At 33.3% G+C, this 19,218-nt stretch overlaps 1 protein-coding gene across 1 annotated transcript; it reads left to right on the top strand.

The window, feature by feature from the left end:
- The first annotated feature begins 2,391 nt into the window (after positions 1-2,391).
- On the top strand, positions 2,392-18,699 carry LOC132546784 (ubiquitin carboxyl-terminal hydrolase 3-like). Its single transcript, XM_060210499.1, has 15 exons — positions 2,392-2,613; positions 5,846-5,906; positions 6,219-6,305; positions 7,721-7,804; positions 8,058-8,145; positions 8,385-8,461; positions 9,108-9,221; positions 9,509-9,622; positions 10,029-10,249; positions 10,969-11,052; positions 11,498-11,616; positions 12,978-13,097; positions 13,989-14,062; positions 14,207-14,247; positions 14,758-18,699. Exons 1-15 carry the CDS (start codon positions 2,526-2,528, stop codon positions 14,904-14,906), a joined length of 1,521 nt encoding a protein of 506 aa, XP_060066482.1. The 5' UTR covers positions 2,392-2,525; the 3' UTR covers positions 14,907-18,699.
- The last annotated feature ends 519 nt before the right edge of the window (positions 18,700-19,218 follow it).

Here is a 19,218-nt window from a genome sequence, read left to right on the forward strand (position 1 = left end):
GTGTTCTGGGGATGTAACATGGTGAATTGCATTCCTCTCACAGGGTGACCTGTCGGTCAGGATGTCCAAAATATTAAGTAGTAGTTTTAAAAGACTGCTTCTGGGCCTTATGGTGCCTTGTCCTGTCAGTGTCATAGATGGCGTTGCTGCATGGCACTAGTTGACTATAACCTTTCTGGTTGGAGCGAGCAAGAGTTGGATGGGGCCTACATCTTGATTGAATATAACATAATTTTGATGTCAATCCAATTCTTTAATAAAAAATGAAATTTATCTTAACCCTATATCTTTGGATTGGCATTATCAGACATACTCTTTTTCGAAAAACCACAGAAGGGTCTTTATCATGCATAGGTGAACAGTCCTCATACGGGCCACCGTTTAAAGTCCCCTCTGCTGGACTACAGGTGCAGTGATAATTAACGCTTGTTATTTTGTTTTCCTCATCTTGAATCCTTTCCAAATATTTAATTGAGTTACTTTACCACTTAACTAACATACATATGCAACTTTTATTCCCCTTGATCTCAATGAACCTTCACGGATTGAAACTGAAAGTAGTTATAAAGACTCGGTGACTGGCTCCACTACTGAAACCTTGACCAGTCACAGCACGTAATATGACTGTCCGAGTCCACCTCACAAGATGGCCGACGTAACAACTAGAAGCAGACACATGTCAAACTGAGAAAAGATGTCCTTCCATGAACCCCATGCTGAACCCCCAGACTTCTAATATAGTGACTTTGGGTACATACACCTAGTAAGAACCACAACCACTATAGGGTCACTTGTCACTTAACAGTTTAGTCATTAAACTAACATTACTAGCCAAGTCACAGATGATGAAAATTTTGTTTATACCTCAAGGTAAACCTTCATTAGATTATCTGTAAATAACCACTGGAAGATTCCAGGAAGTTCCGATGGAGAACCCACAAGAATTATCTACCCTGTTTTTTTTATAAATATCTATAAATCCTTGTTGAATATCCATGAATCATTATTGATTACCAATAATTCATTGATGAATATCCATAAATGAACTATGGATATCAATAAATGATTTATGGATATTCATTGATAGTGGCTATTTTTTTACTTTGGCTTGCCAAAGTTTCATGTGCAATGCGGCAAAACAATGAGCAATAATGGAGCAATCAGTCGAAATTCACAGTAGTCAGATGTTAGGAATTAGAGCCAGCAGTGAAATTCTCTCACTAAACAGTGATTCATTCAACTTCTAACGATAAATCACAAACATCCTTCACCGAAACTTGCAGAAGGGAGGAAAAAAATACACAAAACCAGTACATGTGAATGGTTTACATAAAAAGCATATATTTATATCTATATTTGACATGTTGTTTTAAGTTATTTTAATATATTACACCAGACACTGTGATAAATTAATCCAGCCCTCATTTTAGCAACAGAAGAGCGTGTCTTATTAGAAAGCATTTATTTTTATATACACAGATGAAATGATCATGTAATAAAATGTTGGTTCAGTTGGTTGGTTTACATCTAAAGCTATAACTTCCACAGTTGCATGTTAAGAAACCGTAACCAACTGATCATGAGATGTATAATTCTTTAAAAACATGTTAATTGCTTCATTCTTCGTCCATCACATGAATTTTGAAGATGATAATTGATCTGAAATTATTACTTCGAAAAGAATTAACAGAATGAATACATTTTCTAATTCAAAATCTCTACAAACTTTGAATTGATTTGTATTTTTTTATTTTTATTTTCAGAGAATGTTCTTAAGTAGGTCTTGCTAAAGACTGATAATTTTCCTCCTATACCCAACAGTATTTTTTTCTTTTCAATTATCTCAGCAAAAGGTCCATAAATGCACATGGTAATTTATCTAACTTTTCTTTGATGACAATGCATACTGTCACTGAGAAAACTGTTATTGTCATCTCGATAAATTTTGACGTATTTAGATTAATGCACCGTTTTTGAAGTTAGGTGTGACGTATACCGGAAACGCACATTGATCTGCAAGCCGACAAACCCACATAAGACTGGATCCACATCGTGTGTGTATACATGTGTGAGATGTGTTTTGTACGACGTCACATGATCACGAACAGTGGCTATATCGGACTACTTTATTATTCGTCTACGCGACACAATATAGATCTAATATCATTTTGAAAGAGAAAATTCATTTCTTCGTTCTAGTTTTAAAAAATTACATAAAGATTATCATCAAATGTAGTGCAAGAGATGGTAATAGACTCTTTTTAAAATGTTTTATATTTAAAGATAGCAACTATAATAATTTGACCTAGTGCGGCTGTATCGGGCGTAAATTGGCTGGTTCTATTATACTGCAGTGTATTTTGCAAAACGAAGCGATTTACATAACTTCAATGTTAGCAAGGCAAGGATATTGTGCATTAAAACTCATTGAATGGCACGATCTGAAGTAATCAACGCATGACGCCGTGCCTCACCATCTCGTACGTTGGTTCATTTAAAAAAATCCCAGTTTTTGAAATAATTTCATGGAGTGCCCGCATTTGGAAGAAACTGTACTTGTAACAGCGCCATCTATAAAAAGCGAAAATTTACCACCAGATTATTTTTGCGCAGGTGAGTATGAAGCATTTGTGGTGTTGTTCAGTCATTTTTGACTTCTATATTTGGTGAGTTGGACTCGTCTGTAACGCTGTTCGAGACTGCTCTTGATCAGAAATCCAACAGTCGTCGATGTGTATTGCCCCCTTGTCTGCTACCATGTGCTTTTGGCTTCGAATGAGAAGTATGCCTCATCGACCAGAAATAATCCATCCATTTGCTATGGATATCTAGATGTTGCAACACCTTTTTGTATTATGGAATATATAACGGGAATATGAAGAATTGTCATTTACAAGAAGGCGACATGCTTGGCGGACTCCCGTTTGTTTACACAAGGGTTATAATTATTGTCATTTCAATATGACAGCTCAGACGTGTGTAATATAGGGAGGGGTCGTCTCGAAAGGCAATACATTTCGAAGGGAGATAACTTACGGATTTAATTGGCATTATGACGTTATTAAACAAACATTTATTAAACATCAATGGTTCGTTTCTTGACAATTTCACTTGCAAATGCAATAGTTTAACACTCTGAAATTTTGTAAATTAAATGGTAATTAGATCAATAGCCATTTATATTCTCAAATTTTCTATCTGATGTGTGGTTCGATGGTTTTATTATTATGACTAGTACGTTGTCACACAAACATAGAATGAATATGTAGGACTGCATAGCTGCGGGGCGAATAAGAATAGTTAGATACCAACAAAATTTAAAAAAAAAATGAAATAACCAACCAATCATTGATCCATGTTGAATTATGAATTCCTTTGCTTATATATATGTATAGGACCAGTAAAATCAAGGTAAACCATAACCTGTGGAATTGTTATATCATGACCACGGTCACTAAAAATTCAAATTCTTAAGTCATTGCACTGTGTGTCCAATGTTTACATCATGCAAGTAAATAGTTTTATGGGTATATCACCATTTACATCACTGCTGTATCGTCCAGAAAATTTGCTGATATCAATATGTATAACCATATTATTACACCACTTCCTGGAAATACTTCAAACACATGTAACAACTTATTAATTCAATTTGTTAATGTTATTTATGAATATATGCATGTCATTGATTCAAATTATATAAACTGATTTTCATGTTAAGTATTACTTTGATCAAAAACTTAGAATCTAATTATTGCATAATTTGAGGATAGTTGGGTCATTGTATTTTAGAGTCGGTATCTCTGAAGTTAATGGTTTTACCGAAAGTAAGAATTATTATTCGTGTCATTAACCTCAGTTATGTACTATATTAATTAAAGCCCTTTAGACATCTTCCATCTCTTTCTGCTTCATGGTCATCATGTTTGTTTGTTTGCTGGTTTTGTCACCTGTCAACAACCAGGGTTATTCAGAGGCAAGGTGTTCTTTTAGATTCAGTGACTACTTCACTGAACAACATAGAGGAGGCACATCGCATACCTACTATGCATTCAAAAATGTGTGCATACAAATGTTCAGGGCAAAACTGGCAATTATTATGCATATACTAAAGCTTAAAATCCGATTATAAACTAAAATATATTCAGAATAAACAAAATTTTATCTTACCGACTATGCTGTATGGAGTTCATGCATGAAGTAGAAATGGTTCGTATGAATAGTTTTGTTATAGAAATTAACTCATAGCAGTAAGATTTGATGTGCATGATATGTATGTTACATTGTAAATTTGAATTACACCATTTTTTTTTTTTTTTGTAAATGTTTTGAAGTTATTTAAAAATTATGTTGAAGTGTTTTTAATTTTTGTTTACATGAATTTCATGTAGCTGCATGTACTTGTGCAAGCTGTATTAATTGAGAAAACCTAATATTTTCTGAGAAATTGTGGAGGTATTCCAGACTTTTTCTGGTCTTAAAGCAGGACAAAAATAGCTTTGAATTCCTGAACATTTGCTTTGATCATATTTCTTAAAAGCACAAACGCAGTATGCTATTCATTTTGTCTATATTTGAAATTGATATGAAAATAATAATCTTTGAAAACTTGATCCAGTGAGGTTCAGTGACTAATAAAATTACAGTGAAGAGATAGTACATACACAACAGTAGGAATATTCATCACTCGGCCAGACAATAACCTGGTTCGTGAAGCAGTATAGACCAAGCATTAAATGGCATCATACAGTAGAGCATAGAAAGCGTCACCCAAGAGAAACAGTCTGAGAGAGGCTTTCCCTGTAATTCCTCTCCCCATGATTAGGCAGACTTTCTATGCTGACTGTGTAATTGTATGACTTTGCAAGCCTGCGCTACAGCTGCATTTTGTATGTAGCCCCAGAGAACACAATCATTGGGGGATGTATCAAAAGACAACTATGCATTAAGTTATTCATCTGGAGAGGCATGATGGAGAGTGAGTGATACATCTTTGTATTGATCACAATATAAAGATAGTGCTTTGTGTGTCCTAAAGGTTGTGCCATTCCAGATATTGTTTGGTAGTATAATGCTAACATTGTTGTGAGTACAATGCCATCTGTTCAAAATATTTCATTATCATTTCAGTTTTTTTTCCCCAATTTAATTTTAAAAATTTAAAGCAGCTTCTCAGAGCAATCAAATTTAATCTGAAAACCAATAAAAAAAACCTGTTATTATTGTACTTTAATGCAAAAGAGAATTTAGAAAGTTGTCTCTTTCTTTTTCATCAAAATAGAAATGTGTTATGTTTTCTTGTGATCATTCTGTGTGTTATTATCAGTTGCACAAAATTTGTGTTTTACAATATTGATCTTGTGTGTAATGAGGGATGACCTTTATTCAAGGCCTTCAATTTTAATACATATGTGAACTTTTTTCTACCAAAGCAATATGATTGTCAATTAGATTTTTATTCAGCAATTTTTTGTCCAGTTTTATAGCTGGAAACAGATGGTTTTCTTTAACTATGGTATATAGTACTATTTTCTCTTGATATTGAAGAATAATCCAGGAAAATCGTCCTGATTTTAAAGAAACGTTACTAAGATTTTCCAGTTAATGCAGATGCTGTTAACTGTAATTTTTTATACACGATTTATAAAAACAAGACCAAGATGAGTAATGAAACTGAGTCACACTGCATTCAGGTGTTCAGAGGCAACAGAACAAAATTGGTTGCGATGAATATGTAGATAACTTTTACAGCATCTCTAGTTTATTCTTGTGAAAATGCATGTGGTTTTACTATCTGTAATCAGTGTTAAACTAAAACTGCATTGATAAATTTCTTTACTTGTAGCATGCAAGACAGACAAGAGTCCATGGATTTGTGCCCGATGTGGAAAAATTCATTGTGGAAGGTATTGCATTCAAATTTCAGTAAGATTGATTGAGAAAGAAGTATATAAATTTGAAATGAAAAATGACTGATATCAGAAGAAAAGAACCTTGTTTGAAAAAGAATTCTATTTCATTATGAAACTGTTAGTTTTTGCTACAGATTTGAACTCATTTTGTAGGATATGCCTCCATATAAATTTGTTGAATATTCTAAATGGATTGTACATAATGTCCTACCTTTGAAAAATGCCAGTTCTGAAAATTTGTTTGTATGTTACAAATAGGTTGATTACCTGTGATGTATATTTTAGCACTATTGATGCATTTTTCAGGTATGTGAATGGACACGCCAAGGAGCATTTTGAGGCAACCTCTCAACATGCTGTCTGTATGGATTGTGATAACCATGCAGTTTACTGGTAAGATCAGAAGCACATTACAAATCTTTTAACATACTTGCACAGAAAGCTTGTATTATATCGTATTTGAGTCCAAAGTGGCATGTACTGAATCGTTACTATGCCAAATTGTAGTATTTGAAACTGTATACTACAATTTATATTGATTTGGTTAGTGTAGCAATAAGTATAGATGTCTCCCAGGTAAACAAAACAATGCGCTAGTCACTTTTAGTATCAATATACTGAAATATTTGAAGTTGTTAGACTTAAGAGGCCTTCACAAAAAAATAAGTTACTTTATGAAGCTTTAAAATTTTAACGAAACAAATTTAATGTCAAACATGATTTTGACACAAAATCATTATTATCACCGTAACTTATGAAATTACCAAGTTTGTAAATTTTGTCTGCTAGACATTGATCTGACAGTCCAAACAGATATATCTAGAATCTATTACAAACAAAACGGCATGTTTTAATGACCAGAGAGACTTCCAATTAAAATTTCCATGGTTATTCAATTCTGAAAATCCCATCAATCTACTGTAGGTCACGAAAACGTAAACAATTCTCGAGGAAACACTTAACACATCACTTTGTGAAATCTGAATGAAAGCTGCATCACTTTTTAATGAAATATCAATGTACAATAAATTGCTTTTATTTCAAATGAAGATGAAAAAAACTATAATTATTTCAAAAATTGTGATGGTGTAAACTTTTTATATTAATAATAAAAATCAATTTGTGACTATACCGTGTCATACAATTGTTATTTCATAATGACACAAGGAACTATATTGTTTTGGCTGTTCTCAAATTTGAACTTGCTGACGTCAGTTCTTGGTTAAGCAGGAAATGTACGTTACTTGTTCCTGATTTTTACTCTTTTTTTTCCTCCGACTGGTATTTGAGATTAGAAATATAAATATTAAACTGTTAAAACCAGATTGGGTATACAGTATACCCCATCTGGTAACTGGTTATTGTTTAAATATTTAATCTAACTCAACAAAAACACAATTAAGTGTTGTCAATGAAACTACAATTAGTTGTCATTGTTGTCAAGATAACTACAACAATCATACAAAGAAAGTTTAGGTACTTTTCTGTGGAAAAAAATATTTCTCTGCTGCCACTCCCACATAAAATTTGAAAAATGTTGTAAAGTGTATCTGAAGTGATATTTTGGATTGTAGCAGTGAAATGAAAGTGAATTGTATTGTAAATATAAAGGTAATAACATTGTGTAGCTGGACGTCAGAAATCACCAACATAATTCGTGGAATATGTACAGAAACGCAGTGCTGCTAACTCACCTTGAATAATGTTGAACAAATAAAAAAACGTTTACACAGTATGATTTATTTAGATATGCATGCACTTGAATGCTTTCTGCTGAGTGATACATCATTACTTTTCATTGCTTTCAGCTATATCTGTGATGAATTTGTGATTAATGATACAAAATATGGGCACTTGGACAAACTCAGGAAAAGCTTACAGTCATTAGCCAGGTAAATTCACTGAAGTTGGGACACTTTTATATAAAAGTCTTAATGGTAATCATCAGCTTGTTGCTTAGTTTCATAATCTACTTAACAGTTTATTTATCTTTATGAATAGTTAATAATGTAGTTATGTCAAAATTTTATTGTTTTTGAGATAAAAATAATTATGGTGACATTATATCGTCAACAGAAAAAATGATTCCAATACTGTTATTTAATACTGTTAAAATGTATCATAAAATTTTTTTGCTCCCTTAAGTGCCAGAAATCATATACGACAGAAAGTACGCCGACGAGCTTCCACAGATTCACAAGAGAATGATAGACATAGGAAAAAAGTTAAAAAGGTATTTTGTCTTTGATATTTTTCTCTTTCTTATATCAACCCATGTGACAAATCTTTTTGTATATATAATTATTCTTGTGTTTGTTGAAGTCGGTGTCATTAACATGGTAACATGTATAACTAACATCCAGTTGAAATGTAATTTGCTTTTCAATTAAAGTAAAATTATCACAAAACTGGGTGGTTGGGGGGACCTGTGTTATTTAGATATTGATATAGCCATTTGAATTTTTTTTACAGGATGACAGACCACGGTCATCTGGACTTAGGAATTTAGGAAACACATGTTTCATGAATGCAGTATTACAGTCCCTTAGGTAATATTATAATTGTGTGTTAAAATGAAAAAAGACCAGGTGAATTTATCTCTGTTATGTAACAAAAGTGGTTAATCATAATACACCGATGTCTTTGCCTCAAACCACCTAAAACATCAAGGTATAAGACAGGAAAAATATTAAATTAAATTTTATGCATTGGTCTTGTTTTATTTTTATTTTGAATTTTCTTTACACTTTTTATGCAAGTAAATTCAAATTTACTTCAGTCGTTATAAGGTACATGTAAACTGAGGTAAGTATCATTGGATGGAAAGTAATTAGAATTGTTACATATCCTCCAGTTCTAAAGCATCCTGTTATTATACTGCACGTGCTAATTATATCAACTGATTAAAATCTGAAGTGTTTGCTTTTTCATAGTATTTTATACATGAAATTGTTCACCACTTACTTTTAATTGTGTAAATAATAACATTTAATTCTGGAGTGTAACATTAAAGAATAATGTAGGGATAGAACAAAAGCAAACTGATGATGTGGATGACTACACTACAAAAATTCCTTACTCATCTGATTTGTCAGTGATATGAAAATATTGAGACTGAAGTTTGCCCTTCAACTTAGTAATTTTAACACCACAGTAGCTATTGTTGATGATGTTAGATATATTTCTGTTATGCAGTAACATTCAGCAATTCTGTGGTTACATCAAACAATTGCCATCCTTGGAGGAAAAGATCAGCAAATCACGCAAATACCACCACACACGTAAAACACGCAACGAGGAGGATGATGTGTAAGCATTACCGTCAAAGTTTCTAAGACCTGAAAAATCAGAATAACCAATGTTCTATCATATTATGCCTTCCAGTTTTTACAAGTATGATGCCTTGAATAATCCTTCGATGATATGTACCAATATACCATAATGAAAATGGTTAAGTTTTGTATGAAGGAATGTAAACAATAGAGAGCAAAAGTGTTGCAATCTTTTTATGTTCTTTGAAATTCAGCATGACCTATTTTCAATATAAAATAAGTAATTACTTTTAAAAGTAAACATTTTTTTTTTCTGTTTTATAGACTCCTGATTGAAGAGTTACGAAAGACACTGGTAGCATTGTGGCAAGGGACCAAAGGAGCCATTTCTCCAGAATCTCTATTCTGTGTCATTTGGAAAGTTGTGCCAAGATTTAGGTACAATTTTCTAACCAGTTCAGGTTTTGCTTTTGAAGTAGGAAGGAAGAATATAATCAAAATTTGTAAATGTAATTTGTTACATGTTCTTTGGCAAATTATCAGTAACAAATTGAATCTCTGCCAAAACAAAAAACAGAGAAGACAATGAAAACAGGATAAAATTGAAAAGGAATTGATCTAAAGTTCAAGTTAGAAAATAGATTAACTTATTGAGCATCAAAGTTTGCATTGGCCTAGGTGAGCAAAGATGCATTTTAGAACTTTATTTTATAGACAAAACAAACCTTGACCCTAGATTTCAAAATTTTTGCCTTCTGAAATTTTGTTTGATATTTAAGAATATACCAACCAAAAATAGGTAAAACTTGCACCCAATTCACCTTCATTAATTTGTCACGAATAGGGGTTACCAGCAACAAGATGCCCATGAGTTTATGCGCTACCTCCTGGACCGGTTACACACCGAGCTGCTCACACTGCTACCCTACCCAAACAACAACAGCCCCTTCATAGGACCAAAGGGCAAGAGCACCATTGTCACTGCAATATTTGGGGGATTACTCCAGAATGAAGTCAACTGTCTGGTGTGTGGTGTGGAATCAAAAAAACATGACCCTTTTCTAGGCAAGTGTCATCTGTAATAGCCATACCTTCCCTTTTCTTCAAAGATGACATGTCATATTTGTTTTTCCTCTTTTTCTGTTGCTTCTAATAAAACCTTTTTTATGACAGAAGCTTTAATCCATACAGATATCAAGAAGTTAACATGCATCACATGCATTACTTGCATCAGGTTTGCATTTATGTTAATTGAGTTGCTGTCTTCACCATTTGGTTCCTTGTAACTGATATAAGTACAAACTTTTCCGTAAGTTTGCCTCAATTCTAATGGCAACTTCCTGTAAGATCATGTTTTCATTCGTAATAAAGATCTCCAATAGTTTTATCCTCCTTGCATCACTTTTGAGGATCTGATGTCAAACATTGCCAGTGTCTTATGACATGTCTTCAATGTTGCCTGAAAATAGCTCATTAGTAGTTTGTGTAAGGTCTCACCTGCTGCAAGTTTTTCCACCTTTCGTTTGCAAACCAAAATGCTTTGTGAAAAGAAAGTTAGGTTATCATTGTTTAATTGAATATGTGTATAAGTAAATGGGAAATTGTTACCCTGTCATTGTTTTTACCTAGCTCTGCATTTAATGTGAAATTTCATTATTTTCTGGTTACCAGAGTCATAAGTGTTTACTGGGTAAATGTCTGCATATTTATAAAGAAAATTTCATGGGGTTTGTTTGAAACTGATAATGAGGTGTATGCTGGATAACGTTTTTCTTTCTTTGTAGATCTATCACTAGATATTCCAGCCCAGTTTGCTACACGAGGAGCTAAATCTAAAGATGGGGAGCAGCAGATCTGTCGATTATCAGGTAAAGGATAGCTTTATTTTGTGTTTATTTCAAACTTCTTTTTGTGTAAAACTGACATACAACCTCCCAGTAGTGAACCTGTATCAAAAGAGAGAATCTTGTAGAACTGGTAGGAAATTCAAAGTAACATTCATATTAAACCCCAAATTAGTTCATTGGTATTTCTTACATGACTTCTGGTTGAAGGAATGTCTATCTAAACAAGTAATCAATAACTGAGGAATGAAACTGCATGTTTGTTTCTATTCAATTCCAATGAAGTAATGCAGAGATAAAGATATATGGTGTTTTAGTAAAAGTATTAGCCATTATATCTTTGATATGTTTTTAACATTGTTATACAATGTTTCAGTTATAAGTTAGGATTAACAAATTTGCGTGTCATCAACAATTTATACTTCAGGTTAAATTAGCATGTACAAGTCCCCTTTTTCTCTATTTACAGACTGTTTAACAAGTTTTACTGAGGTTGAAGAGTTGGAGGAGTCGGAACTCTACATGTGTAGTAACTGTAAAAAGAGACAAAGATCAACAAAGAAATTCTGGATACGACGGTTGCCTAACGTGAGTCCATGTGAATTTTATTAAGCTTACCCTTCTGGTATACATAATCTTATTCTCCTTGTACTTTTTTTCAAAAGTCATGTAAATATTTTTGTCTGTTTTTTGCCCTTCTTAATTGATTTTGAGTTTCAACAGCGTTTATAAATGCATAGATATCTGTTATGTGAAAGCTGTAGAAAGAAAAGATCATGAAAGTTTGCTATTGTCCACATATTTAAATACAGGTATTGTGTGCATCCTATCATGAATTTCCTATGACTGAATAATCCAGAGAAAGATCAGACATCAAGTATCTGGTGACTGAATAATCCAGAGAAAGATCAGACATCAAGTATCTGGTGACTGAATAATCCAGAGAAAGATCAGACATCAAGTATCTGGTGACTGAATAATCCAGAGAAAGATCAGACATCAAGTATCTGGTGACTGAATAATCCAGAGAAAGATCAGAGGTCAAGTATCTGGTGACTGAATAATCCAGAGAAAGATCAGACATCAAGTATCTGGTGACTGAATAATCCAGAGAAAGATCAGACATCAAGTATCTGGTGACTGAATAATCCAGAGAAAGATCAGACATCAAGTATCTGGTGACTGAATAATCCAGAGAAAGATCAGACATCAAGTATCTGGTGACTGAATAATCCAGAGAAAGATCAGACATCAAGTATCTGGTGACTGAATAATCCAGAGAAAGATCAGACATCAAGTATCTGGTGACTGAATAATCCAGAGAAAGATCAGACATCAAGTATCTGGTGACTGAATAATCCAGAGAAAGATCAGACATCAAGTATCTGGTGACTGAATAATCCAGAGAAAGATCAGACATCAAGTATCTGGTGACTGAATAATCCAGAGAAAGATCAGACATCAAGTATCTGGTGACTGAATAATCCAGAGAAAGATCAGACATCAAGTATCTGGTGACTGAATAATCCAGAGAAAGATCAGACATCAAGTATCTGGTGACTGAATAATCCAGAGAAAGATCAGACATCAAGTATCTGGTGACTGAATAATCCAAAGATCAGACATCAAGAGAGAAAGATCAGACATCAAGTATCTGGTGACTGAATAATCCAGAGAAAGATCAGAGGTCAAGTATCTGGTGACTGAATAATCCAGAGAAAGATCAGACATCAAGTATCTGGTGACTGAATAATCCAGAGAAAGATCAGACATCAAGTATCTGGTGACTGAATAATCCAGAGAAAGATCAGACATCAAGTATCTGGTGACTGAATAATCCAGAGAAAGATCAGACATCAAGTATCTGGTGACTGAATAATCCAGAGAAAGATCAGAGGTCAAGTATTTGGTATAAGATATTGAGTGGATGATAACTTTATATATTTCAGGTTTTATGTTTACACATCAAGCGGTTTAGATGGCAATCCTTCTTCCGTATGAAATTGGAAACATTCATAGAATTTCCGCTGAGAGAGCTCAATATGAACAGATATGTTCTGGATAATTTGGTAGGCTTTTCTTGTTTATTGCATTTTGTAGCCGGGGTAACAATGTTACAATACATAACATTATTGGCAATATTTTGGCTTTGATACAATGCAACATTGAGATATTGCTTAAAGCATATTTAAACACATCTAGTCAGATTTCCAAATAATGACTATTAATTTAACTAAAGAGATATTGGTCATTTTGTCACTGGACACATATTTGACTGATTACTAAACAGTTTTTGGTTTTAATCATGCTACTTGTTATTTAAAAATGAAATTGATAAGTTTGTTTTAAGTAAAATCATTGGTGGAAAGGTTTGATCGTGTAATTTCCTTGTTTCTTTTTGTAAAACAAACAAAACAAAAACAATGTCATGGGTCTTCAGATGATTATTCTGAGATCCCACCTAAACAGTATGTGTTGCATTGCAACTCCTGTCTTACAATACATATGTTATTGCGATCAATGAAGAGAGACAATGCTACATACAGTGTAATCTGTACTGTATAGTCAGTCATACTAAATAGTTGCCTTGTGTAGATCATATTGTCAAATCTATCAATTGTGGAGAAAGAAAAAAATATCCATTAGTAGGTATTATAGTCCATCAAAGTATGGCCTATCCCTGTTTTTACTACATATGTGCATGCAGATTCAAGTCCTGAACTGGAGTTTAGATTCAGCTTTTTAAGCATTGTTACATTGACAAAATAGTATTCTATATCTTGTTAAGAAAACTACAGGAAAGTTGGTATTGTTGTAATTCCTTACGTACATATATAATAACGATAAGTAATTGGTTAAAGAAAAAGGGAATTCGAAAGAGGGAACTTATTGGGGCCCACCATTCTATTTCTGTTATCACAATCCTCTATTCTTGTATAAATTGTATTTGTTGATTGCAGCACGAGACAAGGGGTAGTTATGGAGGAAGTAGCCAGTATGACCTTGCTGCTGTCATCGTACATCATGGATCAGGGTATGTAGTTAACACTCCAACTGAATACAGTTGTCAGACTGATGCATTACAGTTCATTCATAACAATAAGTATATAATTGTTATATGGCAATACATGTGCTTTTTAATCACTTCTGATATATTGTCTGTTTCTTCTGTTTTCAGAGCTGGTTCAGGTCATTATACAGCATATGCCATGCATGAAGGTAAAGAATTTCATTGTTATCTAGAAAGAAAACAAATTGAAACTGAGAAAATCTAAGATGCATAAAATCTAAAACAAAAATTTTAATCTGTTACTGCTTCATTTAAGAATATGTTAAACAGCTAATGACTGAAAATAGATGAAAATATGTCCTGACAACTTAACAGCTGACTTTAACACTTTCCTTTTTTTTCTCCATTCACCAGAAAGTGAACTGTTGTCAAGATTTCATCTCTCTCAACAAAAAAATTACAAAAAGAACCCAGTTTCCAATTGCTGTTTGTAATTAAGATGAACATCCAAAATATATCTATACCAAACTGATGAATCTCATTTAAAGTGTTAATGCTTTGTGTAGCATAATTTGCCAGTAAATGTTATAAAAGTAAGAACGATGTTCAGTTATAGAGGTTCGGACAAAGTCCGGTCAAATTATTTCATATTTTTGTTAAAATTTTCTGTAGAAGTGTTAAGTTGATATTATATATTATTTATTTACCTTTTGTTCTAGGTCAGTGGTATCACTTCAACGACAGCACAGTGACCCCCTGTGATTCCGAAGTGGTGGCCAAGTGTAAAGCCTACATACTGTTTTATATACGGAGAGAGTTTAAGCTGCCTGAATACTTGGGTATCAATGGTAACAGTCACAGACAGTGAAGATCATATTGACTCTCAATGCAGGGCCTGGCAGTGCCCATTATCAGTGTTAAGAAATCACTGAAGGCCATCACAGCCTAGTCTCACCAAGCCTTTGGTTTCATATATTGGCTTATAGTCAGCGTTAAACAGTTGGAGACAGGAGAGTTCAAAGTGCACAGCTACAGACATTAAGGAAAGGCTTAGCTTCACATTTGATTTACCTGCATTTGGGATATCTTTAGACACATTTAGAGTTTAGAATAAAATTTCACAATGATGATTTGTAAGTAAAGAACACAAAATTATTCATTTGAATTTATACTCTTAAACACTTACTTTAAAGATGTTGAAAAGCTTTGCCATAGACAGGTTCAAGGAGTGAAAGGCTAGTGCAGATCATAAAGCAACCCAAGATATTTGGTCACATTAGCACTGTGCTACTGGCTCCTGTGGGCATAAGGAAACTTTGTTCATATTCTTTTATAAAATAGGTCCCAAAAGGGTGATAAAACTCACATTCAGGTTAAATTGGTTGTTGAATATGGCAGGAATAATATATACCTATACATATTCACTTGAGATCCATTGAGGCAGGAAAATATAAGTAAGAAAAGAATGGAACGTTAAAATCTTTGATCAGTCTTCCTTTGAGCTAATGATCTATTTATTTCCTGAAAATTCGAACTCTAGAAATAGAAAATTCTGACTAAGTAGTTTCTACTTTTAGGTACATGAGCGCCAGAAATTGCATGTGACAGAGGATAAGGAAATTATCGTTGGTTACTCTGATAGGGGATTGTTATGTAAAGGAATTACATTACTTACTGAAGATATTATGAAAACAAGCAATTAGCTGTAAAATGTTGAGAATTATTTGGATTTTTGAAATGCAGATTTGATTGGAAAGTCTTCAACCATATAATGAACAAGAAGGTTTAAACTTAACAGTATTCGGAAATAAGTCAGGAACAAGTTATCAAGGAGGAAATTTTCAATAGATAAAAGTAAGCTCTTATGGTAATACATGCAGATAGAAAGGAACTTTTTTTTCATTCTTTGCAGTATTAGCTTCAAAAAGTGTAATTGGAACAAAAGTATACCTTTGTGAAGGTCAGATATGCTTGTGATTCATTCCATCAGTCAAAATGTTATTTTATCAGGCGAATGCTCAAAAGTGCATGCTTTTTTCACGTGTTAAATGTAGTTGATATCTTTTACATGTGGAATAGATGGTAGAGCAGAAATTTGTCACGTTTTATTTGCTTTTTGTAATTTTCAGTCTTTTTGCCTGTGTAAAATTTGCTCTCAGATGATGCAAGAAGTCCTCATTGCAAAAAAGATAGCATATTGGATAACATCTTGTAAGGTCAAAGGATATAATATGTTCACTCTCAACAGAGAACGATGCACGTTTGTAATGTACTGTCTTTTACTTGATTGTAAACCCAGTTGGCATTGTGACTACCTTACAAATATTGGATATTTTAGCATCATTTGACGTCCTTTTACCAAATGGATAAATATTGTTTATCTATGTATACTGAAACTGTCCCACCATGTGAAAATGTTGATACGGATGGATTATAAAATGGCGGGATGTATGCCGATAAGATAAGATTTTGATAAATTTGAAAACTAGTACAGTGTATAATATCCTATTTCTTTTTGACTGCCAAAAAAGGATGCAAGTTAACTTGGTTCTAACTGTTGTTTCGTCATTGTCGAGTAAAACAGGGTATCCCTCAGATCCATATAGAAGGTATCTGATAATTAAGCGCAGTAGGTTTGAGAGACGTTATCATTAACTTGGTGACCAACATTCAAAGGGTTTGTACATTCAAAATACTAGTTGTGTATTCCTAAAATGAAATCTTTGCTGTGACTCTAGTATTGTGCGATTGCTTTAGCAGTATGAGTGCAGATTTCAAACTGGGCATTTCTGTTGATGGATATTAAATATGTAATCAACTATTGATAGGGTCAATTATCTATGTTCCTTGGTCAATAATCTCAATATGACTTGAACATGTAGAGTCAAGATTAATGGGTCTTTATTGGTATCCAATGCTTTTATATGTATACAACAATGATGTACCAGTAATTAACGATGTGCTGTTACTGTATAATCAACCCTTGGTATCATATCAAATCTTAATCTACATTATGATCTTTATGGGTGAACATAGTTGACTTTTTACCTAATTGTTATATTTCGTTTTCTTTAATTGCTCAAAAACAAGATATTTAGTCAACAAATAAAGCAGGTATGAAGCTTGTGCAGTGAATTATTTTATTAGCTTTACTCCAGTACGGTGTTTCTAAAAGGTACATATCAAAAATTTACTTTATTTATTTTACAATAAGCTCATGCCTTGTAATAAGCCAACCCATGCTCATGACATCAGTAAACTACGTAATAAGCATAAAACTACCTTTATTTAAAAGCTATATGTTGTCCTTTGAGCTTACTACAGATAAAATATGGTAAATTCTCATAAAATAGAGGAGATTGTTACAGGTAAAAGTAAAAAATTCCAATTAAAATGAAGGTTGTTTTGAACAAAGCTAAGTGGTTATGTCCACCAATAGCTCTGTCGATGGGAACTAGAGATCTGCAGTCAACCTGGTAGTCTGTTACCATGCAGTAACCTGTCCAGGGCTTACCCTATAAACTTTCTTTATAAGGAAATGTTGTGTTTCGTAATGTTGCAGGCATATTTATCCAAACAAGCCCAAAGTTAAAATCAGCTGATTGACTTACAATTACTGGACAATGAAAGAGTATTTATTGATAATTTTACTGACAAGAAATGTTCAGGTTGTAGAATTTTTACATAAGCAAGACAAAGATAGTGTTTTCAATATTAACTTCATGATCTACTAGTTATGTCACTCCACCAAATTGTTTAACATCAGACTTGACAATTAATGGAGACCCCAACAATGGTAGGGACAGATCTAGTTAAATCAAGAGTTGTCAACATGCTTGCATGACATATGTTTGACTTCAAAATTTTGTTTACCATACTTTTTCTCAACACGGTGTAACTTGAATCTTCAAAAATTGATCAAATAAATTCCATCAGATTAAGGGTACCATTGATGGTGCTCAAGAGACCCTGTACATCAATATCCTGGCATGATGATTGGTCTAAATTTACGTGTACAATGTTAGATACAGGTTACATTACAAAGCAAACCAATCGTGACGACTTGGGGCATGAACCACAATTTAGGGTTGAAAAATGCTGAGGATAAGAGAGAGAGAAACAAGTTTATATTGTTCTTGTGTTGTAGCATGAACAGTGGCTTTAGTGTATTGAAAATGGTAAGTGAGAGGCTTACAGCTCGATTCATTAATGGTATGTTTGCAGTATGTGAAATAGCGATGAGAGAAGCATGTTTGTGAGAGATAATGGTAGAAGGAAAATCGTTGATTTGCATGTGTATCAAATTTGATGTCTCCCATGTATGGATTTGTGGATTTGATCTCATTTGAATTTTTATTACAATACTATGTCCAAGTGACTGATGGAAAACAGAATGTGGATGTGGCGATAATGAACATAATGAACAAGGTTTTGTCCAGTTACAACATTATAATTTCATGCTATATCTGCATGTTCAAAATGCTTTGCATACTGTGAGAGTCGATGTGTTGTAAAAATGAAATAAATGTTGACTACAGATGTGGATGTAAGTATGTGTATGATATACATGTATTGATGTTTGTTGCCGTGGGAACAGTGCTGGACACAGGAAGTGTATGGTTTTGATTTCTTGCTTTTTGAAAAAAGATAAAGCATTGAAAAGAAACATCAATAAAAAAATTAACAATACTTTGCTTTGTTTGATGTTTGAGCCATTGTCAGAAAGCATTTAGAACCAACTTAAAGGACTATCTGGATGGTTCCGCATTCCAAGTCACCAGTTAATTATAACCACAGCTCCATGGTTACATATGTTCCCAAGAAATTCTTGGTTTCTAATACAAAGATCTTGAACTTTTGTCTTCCAACAAATCTCAAGACAGCTCTACGTCGCAAATTAATATGAAATCAGCCGGATGCTGTTGAGTATATATATATGAAATAATTTTGATTCCTTTGGAAAACTGATGGTAAATATTCCTTCAGATAATAGGAGAAATCTTGTATCAGTGACTGTTCTTATTATTAACCGATTCATTACTTGGAATGTTCAAGGTTTCTTGAAACTTAAGACATAACTCATTATATACATGTGATCTGCAGTTTGAATTGCTACCACCTGGGGACACTTTTTATCAATGTAACCTCTTTTGTGGTTAAGAAGTTGTTTAAGAAATTCT

This window comes from Ylistrum balloti, unplaced genomic scaffold (assembly GCF_031769215.1).
Source record: "Ylistrum balloti isolate Yb309-2 unplaced genomic scaffold, AGI_CSIRO_Ybal_v1 Utg369916, whole genome shotgun sequence".
NCBI lineage: Eukaryota > Metazoa > Mollusca > Bivalvia > Pectinida > Pectinidae > Ylistrum > Ylistrum balloti.

What these genes read in the sequence shown, in the direction of transcription:
- LOC132546784 (XM_060210499.1), top strand. Translation starts at nt 2,526, where the DNA reads ATGGAGTGCCCGCATTTGGAAGAAACTGTACTTGTAACAGCGCCATCT. An exon ending in GGATACGACGGTTGCCTAAC is followed by an intron (nt 11,617 to 12,977) that starts GTGAGTCCATGT and finishes TATATATTTCAG; the next exon opens with GTTTTATGTTTACACATCAA. An exon ending in ATCGTACATCATGGATCAGG is followed by an intron (nt 14,063 to 14,206) that starts GTATGTAGTTAA and finishes TTCTGTTTTCAG; the next exon opens with AGCTGGTTCAGGTCATTATA.